Source organism: Sus scrofa, chromosome 9 (genome assembly GCF_000003025.6).
Source record: "Sus scrofa isolate TJ Tabasco breed Duroc chromosome 9, Sscrofa11.1, whole genome shotgun sequence".
Lineage (NCBI taxonomy): Eukaryota > Metazoa > Chordata > Mammalia > Artiodactyla > Suidae > Sus > Sus scrofa.
The window spans coordinates 10,081,698-10,094,476 of record NC_010451.4 but is presented as its reverse complement, the minus strand read 5'-3'; the positions used below and the strand labels follow the sequence as shown (position 1 = coordinate 10,094,476).

General features: G+C 46.9%; 1 protein-coding gene and 1 pseudogene across 4 annotated transcripts in view; one reads left to right on the top strand and one right to left on the bottom strand.

Annotated features, from left to right (window-relative positions):
* UVRAG (UV radiation resistance associated) overlaps positions 1-5,698 on the bottom strand; it is a 282,079-nt gene extending 276,381 nt beyond the window's left edge. For 2 of the 4 annotated variants that reach the window (XM_021062526.1, XM_021062529.1), the window contains exon 1: positions 5,368-5,698. In XM_021062526.1, the coding sequence (XP_020918185.1) occupies positions 5,368-5,390 (23 nt within the window). In that variant the 5' untranslated portion in view covers positions 5,391-5,698. The remainder of the gene's footprint in view (positions 1-5,367) is intronic. The other 2 variants (XM_021062531.1, XM_021062527.1) reach the window with 1 other exon arrangement.
* On the top strand, positions 9,252-9,871 carry LOC100736577 (annotated as a pseudogene).

Here is a 12,779-nt window from a genome sequence, read left to right as displayed (position 1 = left end):
AATATACACACGTGTATATAGATGATAAACACATAAACATATACACAAATACATCCTTGAAGTGAACGATTTCAAAGACACGTGTACTGCAACAATGTAACACAAAAAACCTAGAAAGAGTCCAAAGTCTACCAATAGGGGTTAAACTACCATAACTGAATATTATGCAAAAAAATGTGGTAGATGTATATACCCTGTCGTGGACAACTGTCTAAGAAAAATTATATAATAGTGTGGAGTTCCCGTTGCGGCGCAGTGGTTAACGAATCCGACTAGGAACCATGAGGTTGCAGGTTCCACCCCTGGCCTTGCTCAGTGGGTTAAGGATCCGGCGTTGCTGTGAGCTGTGGTCGCAGTCTCGGCTCAGATCCCGTGTTGCTGTGGCTCTGGCGTAGGCTGGTGGCTACAGCTCCAATTCGACCCCTAGCCTGGGAACCTCCACATGCTGAGGGAGCAGCCCTAGAAAAAACAAAAAAAAAAATAAATTAAAAAAAAGAAAAATAATAATGAATTGCAAAATTTTTTTAAATGGAAAAGACTAAACTAGATTAAGACTATTTAATCTGGGGTTTTCCATTTATACTTCAAGGGAAACAAACCTGCATGCAAAACTGTGTGTGTAGGTAGGTAGTGACCCAAAAAGGGTCACTAAACAGCCTCCCCAGCTCTGAACATCTGAGAAATGCAGTCAGGCTGTACTCAAGTGAGGAAGCCTTCCAGGAGGAAAGAAATGCTCTCAAACTTTTAAGGACATAATAAATGCCTTTTGGAGTTCCCGTCGTGGTTCAGTGGCTAACGAACCTGACGAGCATCCATGAGGTCTCAGGTTCCATTCCTGGCCTCGCTCAGTGGGTCAAGGATCCGGCGTTGCTGTGAGCTGTGGTGTAGGTCCCAGACACGGCTCGGAGCCTGCATTACTGTGGCTCTGGCACACGCCGGCAGGGGTAGCTTCGATTGGACCCCTCGCCTGGGAACCTCCATATGCCGCAGGTGTGGCCCTGAAAAAGACAAAAAGACCAAAAAAATTTAAAAATTTAAAAATAATAATAAATGCCTCTACCACAAAAGACAAATTTTTATTTCAAACTGCCTAGATCTAAGGGTGTGAAGGAAAGTATTCCTCAGACAAGCTTATATTCACTAATTGATTCCAAACCTCCACTAAAAATTAAAGAGTCAAAACAGTCCTCAAAATTCATGCTTAAATTACAGGTAAAGTAAATCCTGCAGAAGCAAAAGGAAGCAAAGATTAAGCAGCAGTCCCATCTGACACAGGCAAGTAGCTGTTATGGACTATAGCTGGTACTCATATGTGTAAAGGTTCAGAAGTTATCCTGTGTTAACTGAATTTTTTAAGAAAAGGGGGTTAAGGAGTTTCCTGGTGGCTTAGCAGGTTAAGGATCCAGCATTGTCACTGCTATGGCTCAGGTCATTGCTGAGGTGCAGGCCTGATCCCTGGCGCAAGAACTTCCACGTGCCATGGGCATGGCTAAGAAAAAAAAAGTTAAAATGAGAAAAATAAGTTAAGCTTTATAGTTTTGTGGGCTTTCTTTGAGCCAAAACAAAATAAAACGCTTTCTGGAGGGAGATTGGGGGTGAGGGGAAAAGTCTAGTATTTTTGAAACTAATACACAGTAAATTAATACTTTAAACAAAACAGGAGTTCCCTGGTGGCTCAGCGGGTTAAGGATCCAGCATTGTCTCTGCTGTGGCTCAAGTCACTACTGTGATGTGGGTTCCATCCCTGGGCTGGGAACTTCCACATGCCACAGGTGCAGCCAAAAAACAAGACAAAACAAAACAAAAACAATACCGCCATTGGAATCCATGGGACTTAAGACTGGAATAACTGAGTAAATAATAGCAGGGATTCTCTCTATCCTAAAACAAAAATATAACTGGGAAAAATGGTTCTCAACCACAAGTAATTCTGCTCCTAAGAGACACCTGGCACCATCTAAAGACATTTTTGATTGTCAGGCCTAAGTTGGTGCTGCTGATATATTATGGGTAGAACCCACAGAGGTGGATAAACATCTTACAAACACACCTACTCACCCAAAATGTCAACAGTGCCCAGGCTGAAAAACCCTCCCTTAGAAATAGGCTGAGAGGAGTTCCCATTGTGGCACAGCAGAAACAAATCTGACTAGTAACCACGAGGTTGCAGGTTCGATCCCTGGCCGCACTCAGTAGGTTAAGGATCCGGTGTTGCCATGAGCTGTGGTGTAGCCTGCAGACGAGGCTGGGATCCCACGTTGCTGTGGCTGTGGTATGGACCAGCAGCTGTAGCTCCAATTAGACCCCTAGCCTGGGAACCTCCATATGCCGTGATGCTGCCCTAAAAAGCAAAGAATGAAAGAATGAAAGAAAGGAAAGAAAAGAAAAGAAAGAAAAGAAATAGGCTGAGAGTCCGGGGGACAAACGACTGAATCTATGCGTTGCGATAACCAACTTTATTGTAGAAATCCTAAATCAACAGATTTATCTGTTTAGAAATATGACACCTTATCAAATAGCATGGAATCTATTAAAATGACACAATTTTCAAAGTGTTATTTAAAAGAAAGATCACTGGATTTCAAATTTATCCAAACCTCTGAAATTCTGCCGAAGTCACAGGCAAAAAAGACAACAAATTAATGCTAAAAGTTTTAGAGAGTTCCCATTGCGGCGCAGCAGAAACAAACCCAACTGGTATCCATGAGGATGTGGGTTCAATCCCTGGCCTCGCTCAGTGGGTTGGGGATCCGGCATTGCTATGAGCTGTGTTGTAGGTTGCAGATTCAGCTCAGAGCCCAAGTTGCTGTAGGCCGGCAGCTGTAGCTCGGATTTGACCGCTAGCCTGGGAACTTTCACATGCTGCAGATGCAGCCCTAAAAAAGGAAAAGAAAGGAAGAAAGGAAGAAGAAAAAAGGAAAGAAAGAAGGAAGGAAGGATGGAAAGAAAGAAATTCATTCTATGACTCTCACCAACAATAATGAGCAAAAGAATACACTTTGCATGACTCCACGTATATATAATTTAAGAACAGGCAAAAACTTTCATGTTAGAAATCAAAATAGTGATTCCTTTGGAGAGAAAGGAAAGAGAGACTGAGAGAACACAAGGGGGACTTGTGGGACGTAATAATTGTGTATTTCTTAATTGGGCTAAAACTTTTTGCTTTTGAACAATTCATTAAGCTGTGTACTAATACACACACTGTATATGGAAAACCCTTCAACAAAAACGCTTACTTTTTAAAATATTCTATATTTCTATCCTAAAAACTTGAGCATTTTGACCCAGAAAGCGAAGCTAATGTCAAGAGCAAAAGCAAAAGTGCTTTTGTTATATAGGCTGCCTTCCAAGAATTCAAGGAGGATGACACCCCCAGAAAGCTGTAAATCCCACACTCAGCGATCATACAGCGTTCAGCCCTACACTCAGGCCACTATATATCCCTGGGCACGAATCCAAACACTGGACAAACGCTTACAAATGCAGTTGGATTTGGTCCGTGGACAGTTTGTTTGGATTATTTCCCCCAATGTTAAATTGGGAACTGTTATCAGAGAACAGGCTCTAGGAAACAAATGATGCTTTCTCTTTCCTAATTCCACATTTCCCCAAAGCGCTCCCAAACTAAATCCCTCTTGGCTCTGGACTCAGGAGGTCTCCAGGATGCCTGTAACAGTGGCCACCACTGCCTATCCCAGTCATCCACCTACACACACTTGCAAATTCGCATGAATGCTCATTCCTGAGGCTAGTCTCCCCCACCAGGCTTTCACTCTCCCCCAGCACCTCGTAAATACAATCCAAACGTCACCACCCTGAAGCTCCTAAGATTCTCCACAAACTCCCTTCCCAAGAGGGCCACAAAACCCGGGCCCGCGCTATGCCAGTCTTTTCAATCCTCTGTTACCGCACAAAAAGCCCTTGCTTCTGCAAACAACTCAGCTCAATGGCCACCACTGTCGCGCTGATGTCCAACTCTCCTCTTCCTTTAGCAGCCCCCACGTCTCCACACTTTCCCGTATTCAATCCATCCCGTTTCCCACCGACCCTCTGCCCCCAACCTCCGCACTCTTCCGGAAGTCTGGCTCTTTCCTAAATACTAAGACAGGGATGGGAAGCTGGAGGAAGGGTAGGAAGGAAAGTGCTCTGTCTTGTGTGAAGATAGCGGAGAAAAGGTTGCTCAAGTCTGCAGCACGACAACCACGTGCTGGGGCTGTAATCGGTCACCAGCTGGATTCTGAAACCCAGCCCAGCCACTTAGTAACTGCAGGGCTTGGCCGTATTTAAGCCTCAGTCTCCTGACCTACAAAATGGGGCTAATAAAAATCGCTACTTCCCAGACGTGGGAGATTAAATTAACCAGCAGCCAGTTGAGCACCTGGCATTAATCTAACATGGTTCACACTCAATAACTGATCGTTTTCCTGAGGTCCACTTCATGGAAAGGGGATGATGAAAGGCATTCTAAGTCTCTTTAATGCTAAGGTTCCTGCGAAGTCTCCTCTTGGGAGATAGAAAGAAGCAAGGGAGAGAAGGAAGGAAGAGGCACTCCACAGACGTGGGTGACACAAAGAATTCTGTCAGGTCCCCAAACTCGGTGTCCTCGCTTTCTTATCCGCCTACAATGTGGATCCAAGCGTGGCTCAAAGAAGCCCTCCCTGTAAGCCTGGCTAAAGAATATGCACATGAATATGTACATCAAATCGTCCTTCCACAGATACTCTTTTGACCGAATGCAATAGCAAAGCGCCCCCCTAAACGGCTAAAATGCTCTCCGTGGAAGTCGGAGGACGAGGAAGGAAACCCAAAGCCTCAAAAGAATTTTCTTGAGAAGCTCAGTGGAGTACTTCATAATAAGGAGAGATTAAAAGTAAATGCTCGAAACCCTAAAGACTCCTCACTTCTCCGCAACTACAGAGTACCAATTAGTTTGTCATCAAGTAAGTGGGTTGAGGAAAGAAAAGAGGTTCCCCGTCTCTCCTGGGACACCAGGGCTTCCCCGGGTCCCTCCCCAAGCGGATAAAGGGGAGGGTCTGCGCCAGGGAATCCCCAGCTCCTTACGCAGGGAGTGGCGGACACCCGCCGGGCCCCCTAGGGAGTTTCACTGGATCCCTTCCCGCCCCTTCCCAGCCCATCTCCTGCAAAGGGAGGTCTCCTGGGACCCGGGAATCCCCCAGAGGTTCGGCCATCCCTGGATCCTTCTTTCTCCTCCCAAGACCTCTGGACAGCCCTCCCCGGCCCTCCAAGTTCTCCCCGGCCACTTCTCAGGGTCTCCCGGCTGGCACGGAATCAGCCCGCCGGCTACGGGGTCCCCTCACGAGCCTCCTCCCAGCCCCTCCCAGCGCCGCGAGCCCGCGGGGTTACCTGCTGAGACGGCAGCTCCACATGCAGGGCCCGCGCGGTGGAACCGGGAGGCAGCGCGGCGGCCTGGCCCGGGGGCGGCTGGGGGATCGGGCCCCCGACCGACGCCGAGGTGCTCATCTCAACCCGGGGGCCGCCAAGCGGCGGGGCCCGCGCTCCTCCGGCATCCGCCACCACCGCCCAGTCACGACCTGCCGAGCCCCTACAGCCCAGAAACCAACCACCCGAGAGGCAGGACCTCTCTACCCCACCTCCGCCTGCCGCCGCCGCTCGCTAAGGAAGAGCCATATTACCGCAGTGCAACCCCCCACCACCCGCTGAGACCTGGCTTGCCCATTGGTTCGGCTCTCACGGGGGCGGGAACCAAGGACAGACGAGGGACGTGCTATTGGGCAGACGGTCTGTCCATCGCGGGTAGGAATGAACCAGGGGCGGAGGGACCCAGGGACGGCCTAAATTGCGCCTGTCAAGCCGGGGTGAAACCTGGGGCGTTGCTTCTTTTCTTTCCAGTCTAATTGGGTCTTTCACTACCAAGGGGCGGGGCCTCTGGGAGGAGCCGCGGAGACCATTGCTCGAGGTCGCTGTCAGTTGTCTGTAAAGGAAATGAGGGGCGGAGTCTGATTAGGTAGACTGTGCGCTCGGGCTCTGGTGTCACGTGTAGGAGGCAGGAGAGTCACCTGATTAGTGAGAGTCAGTTTTGGGAGCCGCTTCCGCCCTAACCTAGTTGCCATGGTAACTGGCCTCTCCTGGAGAGCGGGGACTTCCTTGGCACCAGCTGAGTCTGTAGTTGCAAACCCCGGAGCAGGCTTTTCCTGAGGGGCTCCTGTCGACGTGCGGGGCTTGAAAAGAATATTTTACGCTTCTGCAGAAAACCACCACGCAGGATGTACTGAGACCAGAAACTTGTCGGGCAGTTCCACCAGCTCCACCCACGACCAATTCCATCCCACAAGTCCCGCCCTTCCTGCCCCTGCACTAACTGGTACGCTGAGCCAGGCACTCAGGATGCTATTTCATTTCTGTGAGTGGGTTGTTTATGCTGTCCCTGAAAAGCCTTCTCTACTTTTCTCCTCCTGATTAATGAGGCTTACTTGCCCATCAGATCTCATCTGGGCCTAGGATCCTTTTATTTTGGGGGCCACGCCCTTTGGCAAAAGAACGTTCCCAGGCCGGGGATGGAATTCTCTCCGCAGCTGCTACCTACAACCTACCACAGCTGTGTGGCAAGCAGGATCCTTAACCCAGAGGGGTGGGGGTGGAGGGAACGCGGGGTGGAACCCACGCCGTAGCAGCTACCTGAGCAACACTGGATCCTTAATTCTCTGTGCCACAGTGGGACCTGCTGGGATCCTTTCTTGAACATCTGTGATTCCCTCTGGGACCCTGAATTAGGAAACTTACCTCTACCACATTCCTGATTATTCTATCCATCGTCTTTTAATAAGTGTGTAAGACACATGTAGCCACACGTACCCCTTCCACAAACAGAATGAATTCCTCAAGCAGGAGAATCTTCTCTGATTCACCTCTGGATTCCCAGCACGGGGCAGAGAATTAGGACGTGTTTTTGAAGTGAAAACCCAGTTCAAATGCTGCTTCTTCCATAAAGACTTCCTTTTTTTTTTTTTTTTTTTTTTTTTTTTGTCTTCTGTCTTTTTAGGGCTGCACCAGTGGCATATGGAGGTTCCCAGGCTAGGGGTCTAATCGGAGTTGTTGCTGCTGGCCTATGCTAGAGCCACAGCAATGCCAGATCTGAGCCCCGTCTGCGACCTACACCACAGCTCACAGCAATGCCGGATCCTTAACCCACTGAGCAAGGCCAGGGATCGAACCTGCAACCTCATGGTTCCTAGTCGGATTCATTTCCACTGCGCCAAGATGGGAACTCCCATAAAGACTTCCTTGATCATAATGATAGCATCTATAGCAATTGCTTCCATAGTAAATACCATGGAGTCATTCTGCAGAAATAATGACCTGCCTTTTTCCCTCCTAGACTGTGAGTTTCCCCACCATATAGACCGATGTAGCAGAAAGAACACAGTGTTTTAGAGTTAGGCACAGCAGGAATCAGGAACTTTTGGAATCTTGGCTCTGCCACCTTTTAGCTACATGTTCCTAGGCAAGCCAGTTCCGCTCTCTCAGCTGTAATTTTTCCCATCTGCCAAACAGTAGCAAGGTTGCTGTGGGAATTAAGTAAATCAATGTAAATAAAGTGCCAAGTGCGGGGCCTCAGATGTAATAATTTCATTAAAAATATTTTAATAAAAAGAGAAGCATACTATCTTTCAAGAGTGTTCAGAAGCCTGAAGACACTTTGGATCGGATCCCAGCACTGGCTAAGATGGATGTCACAGAAACACCGAGAGTGGTTCCTCATGACGAGAGAGCCTAGGCTGTGTGATCAGGTGTTTGTTTAGAAGGGAGCAATTGGGAAATCCCAAACTTCATCTGGTTACAAAATCTGGTGGAATTTCACAGAAAACATTTGTCTGTTTCCAAGCTGGATTCGTTTCCTGAGGCTGCTGTATCATATTACTACAAACTGGGTAGCTTAAAACAACAGACGTGATTCTTTGGCAGTTCTAGAGGCCAGAAGCCCTAAATCAAGGGGCTTAATGCTTGTTCTGAGGGAAGTCGGGGGCTGTGGGAGCCGGAGAAGACAGTCAGATTTCACGGCAGGGAGTTCCCGTCGTGGCACAGTGGTTAACGAATCTGACGAGGAACCATGAGGTTGTGGGTTCGATCCCTAGCCTTGCTCAGTGGGTTAAGGCTCTGGCGTTGCGTGAGCTGTGGTGTAGGTCGCAGACCGGGCTCAGATCTGGCATTGCTGTGGCTCTGGCGTAGGCTGGCGGCTACAGCTCCGATTCAACCCCTAGCCTGGGAACTTCCATATGCTGCGGGTGCAGCCCTAGGAAAGACAAAAAGACCAAAAAAAAAAAAAAAAGAGAGAGAGAGATTTCACAGCAGAGCTGACATTTAACCTGGATACCGAGGGACCAATAAGAGTTCAGCAGGCAGGAGGGAAGAAAGCAGAGGGATCGGATGCAGGTTTTTCCCCCAAGCTTTCACTGAAGCTCAGCTCTGCATCAGGCAGATTATCAGAAACAGACAATACAGAACTGGGAGTTCCCATCGTGTCTCAGCGGTAACGAATCCCACTAGTATCCATGAGAATGCAGGTTCCATCTCTGGACCCGCTCAGTGGGTTAAGGATCCAGCATTGCCATGAGCTGGGGTGCATGTAGGTTGCAGACATGGCTTGGATCCGGTGTTGTTGCTGTGGCTGCGGTGTAGGCCAGCAGCTGCAGCTCTGACCTGGGAACTTCCATATGCTGCAGATGCAGCCCTAAAAAAAAAAAAAAAAAAAAAAGAACCAAAGTAAATAAATAACCCTTCTCAAGCTTTTCTACCCACATACCACAAACCTCCTGAAACAGAAGGAAAGTGGGGTGGGCAGGGCATAATCCTTAAAGAATGACAGAGCTGTTGAGGCTAAGACAAAAGCTGGTTAGAACCAACCAGGCCCAAGATGGCAGAAGGTTTGACTTCCAGTAGACCCTGAGACTCCTTATAAGCTCACTGTGATACATAGGCCTGCTAAATGACATGCGCATAGGCACAATGACCATTCCAAGGCTAGGCTAGCCAGGAGGGGCCAAAAATGGGTGGTGGTCTAATTCCCAGACACTCCCACCTCTTCCCAAAAATAGTTGGACTAATCCTCCCACTCATTAGCCTATTAAATTACTCAGTCCATAAAAACCAACCACTCCATGTATCAGGGCCACTCTCTTGCCTTCTAAGAAGGACAGAACTCTGTCTATGCATGTGTATCTCCCAGGGCCACTCTCACCTTTTGAGATGGCCCACGCTCTGTCTATCTCTCTTAATAAAATCTACTTCTTAATTATCACTTAGCCTCTCACTGAATTCCTCCTGCACTGAGACATCAAGAACCTGAACTTCATACCCCAGATCCTTTCAGGACTCTTGGTCTTTGGGGAGCAAACCCAAATCGAGTGAGGGAAGAAGGAGGAAACCCCCCCACACCCTGGATCCCTGCAGGATTAATTTATTCAAAAAGGAGAAGAGAAAAACACCCAACATGCAAAAGTCTTGTGAAGAAAATAAAGGAAACTCACAGAACATGCCAAAGGCCGAGGAAGACCACACTTTGGAAGATGTACCACAGGAGGCAGAAAAATCCTCAACCTTCTGAAGAAGGGGTAGACCAGGAAGCGGAAGGGGACCTTGGCTCAGGGCTGACTCAGCCTGGCCAGGGATATGAAGCGGATGCTCCGGTGGTTAGGCATTTGGACCCTGAAGAAATGATAAAGAGAAGCGGATGAGTTGGAAAGGTTAGGGAAGAGATAAGAAGAGTAAGAAGCAAGGTTGTGATGATGCATTAGAAGCAAAGACAGTCACGCAGCTGCCCTTGTCCTGTGTGCTTTAGGCCTTGAATGGTTTTTTGTTTGTTTGCTTTGGTCCGATACTGAAATCTGGCCCCCGCTTTCTTTTCTGTATCTTTGACTTTCTTTTTATTTCTAATCATCTGGTGGAGTTTTGTGTTAGGTAGCTTCCTTGTTACCAGCATCTGGATTTTGTATTTTGACACATTTTCCAGGTCTGTTTTCCAATTGGGAAGTTTCACACATGTGCATGAAAATATTTGCATTCTAGTAAAGAAAAACATAACAGGTTACAGAGCAGCATATTTAGCATCAGCTCACATATGTAGGGGAAATTCTCAAATTTGCTGGGGGTGGTGGGTGTGTATACATTCATGCATATATCAAGAATGTATGCTTATTTCTTGTGTGGTGTGAGTTTTCTTTTTGCTTATATGTGTTTTTTTGGTTTTTTTTTGTTTTGTTTTTTTTTGTCTTTTCTAGGGCCACTCCCCCAGCATGTGGAGGTTCCCAGGCTAGGGGTCTAACCGGAGCTGTAGCCACCAGCCTACGCCAGAGCCATAGCAACGCGGGATCTGAGCCGCATCTGCAACCATCTGCTCATGGCAACGCCAGATCCTTAACCCACTGAGCAAGGGCAGGGACCGAACCTGCAACCTCATGGTTCCTAGTCGGATTCATTAACCACTGCGCCACGAGGGGAACTCCTATACGTGTATTTTTTAATGAACACGACACTCAAAAAGAATTAAAGGTTTTTCTTACATAGTTAAGACTCAATCAAATAAGTTGCAACCAGCTAATAAAGGCAATGGGGGCACCTCAACTGATGAGAGAGCTATTAATAAAAAAAATGTAAACCTCAAATTACCTCTGGATCTCTTAGCCAGAGGAATAAAACTGCCAATTATTATAGAAAAAAGGAAGGAAGGAAGAAAGGAAAGAAGGAGGAAGGAAGGAAGGAACCTGAACTTTGGTAAGTCCTGAAACCAAGTGTGTCATTTTTAATTAAAAGGCAGTAGGTTCATGTCCCCATCTGAGACTTATATGGGTTCAAGCCTCAGCCTGTGCTTCAAGTCTCAGTTTTGGTTTTGGTTAGATTTGAATCCCATCTGAGTTGTGTGGTTTCACCAGGAGAGCTGGCGGTTGCCCCTAGGGACACGGTGGAGACGTGAAATAGACTGCTGCTTGCACAGTATTCATGGCGATGCATATAAAGCATAGTGACTTGAGCAAGTGCTCAATGAATGCTACTGTCATTGTTTTTATTTATTTTATTTTTTTTATTTTATGGCTGCATCTGTGGCATATGGAAGCTCTTGAGCCAGGGACTGAATCTGAGCCACAGCTTTGACCTACCCTGCAGCTGTGGCAATGCCTGATCCTTTAATCCACTGCTCTAGGCTGGAAATCGAAGCCGCACCGCTGCAGCAAACTGAGCTGCTGCAGTCAAATTCTTAACTCACTGTGCCACAGTGGGAACTCCTATCATTGTTTTTATATGTCCTATTTCCTTCTAAAAAATTCTTGTGTTATTTTGTGTGTTTTTTTCTTTTTTCTTTCTTTCTTTCTTTTTTCTTACCATTCAGATGGTGTTCTCTCCCTCTTACTCTCCCAAAGGGAAAGAAGGATCCTTCTCCATCACATGGCTATCCTTGTTTCAACATAAGTATATTTTAATCACTTGTAATTAAATTATAATATTTATACAGTGCTATATAATCCACCAGAGAAACATGTATCCAAGTTTAAGGAGCATGGACTAAAAAGTGGCCAGGAATTCCACTGTGGCTCAGGGGGTTAAGAACCCACCATAGTGTCCATTACAGGTTCGACCCCTGACCCTGCTCAGCGGGTTAAAGATCCGGCATTGCTGCAAGCTGTGACATAGGTCCCAGATGCATCTTGGATCTGGCATTGCTGTGGCTGTGGCATAGATTGGCAGCTGCAGCTCAGATTTGACCCCTAACCTGGGACCTTCCATATGCTGCAGATGTGGCCCTAAAAAGACAAAAAAAAAAATAGGAAAAAAAAAAAGAAGAAGAAAAAAAGGAAAAAGATTAAATAAAAAAAAAATTTTTTTTAAGTGGTCAAATACAGTTCCCTAGTGGCTCAGCAAGTTAAGGATCCAGCATTGTGTCTTCTGTGGCTCAGGTCACTGCTGTGGCCCAGGTTCAATCCTTGGCTCGGAAACATCCATAAGCTGCAGATGTGAGCAATAAATAAAATCTTTTAAAATTATTTAAAGTGACCAAATACAGTATACATCCAATGATAGAAGATTGAGGTCAAGTGGCAATGGAGTGACAGACTCTACTGGGGCGGTGGGCAAGGTCAGAGCCGGCTTCACAGAGGTTTTAAAGGATGACTAGGAATTTGATAGGTGAACAGCAGAGGGTTAGAGTTGTTTGATCCAGGGATGGCTGGTGTTTTTAAGTGTTGACTAGGGAGTTCCCGTCGTGGCTCAGCAGTTAGCAAACCTGACTAGCATCCATGAGGATGCGGGTTCAATCCCTGGCTCGCTCAGTGGGTTAAGGATCCAGCGTTGCTGTGAGCTGTAGTATGGGTCACAGATGTGGCTCAGATCCCACATTGCTGTGGCTGTGGCATAGGCTGGCGGCTACAGCTCTGACTGGACCCCTAGCCTGGGAACCTCCATATGCTACAGGTGTGGCCCTAAAAAGACAAAAAAAAAAAAAAAATAGCAAAAAAAAAAAGCCTAAATAATCTAAAAATTCTTAAAACATGCCATCAAGTTAACTGTTAACTAGCAGCAGGGGTGCTGCAATCAAAATTTCAGTTTGTGGGACCCAAAAGCCCAATCCAGCCCAATTTGGCCTTTTCTTCCTCCTCCCCCTTCATTCTCCAGCTCTCATTGGGCAAATGAAACCAAGATAGAGCAGATTGATCTTTCTCTGTCTCAAATCTAATGAAATAAAATCCATCCCTTCCTCTCAACAGTCCTCTTTCTTCTATTCATTTTCTTGATTAAACACCCATCGG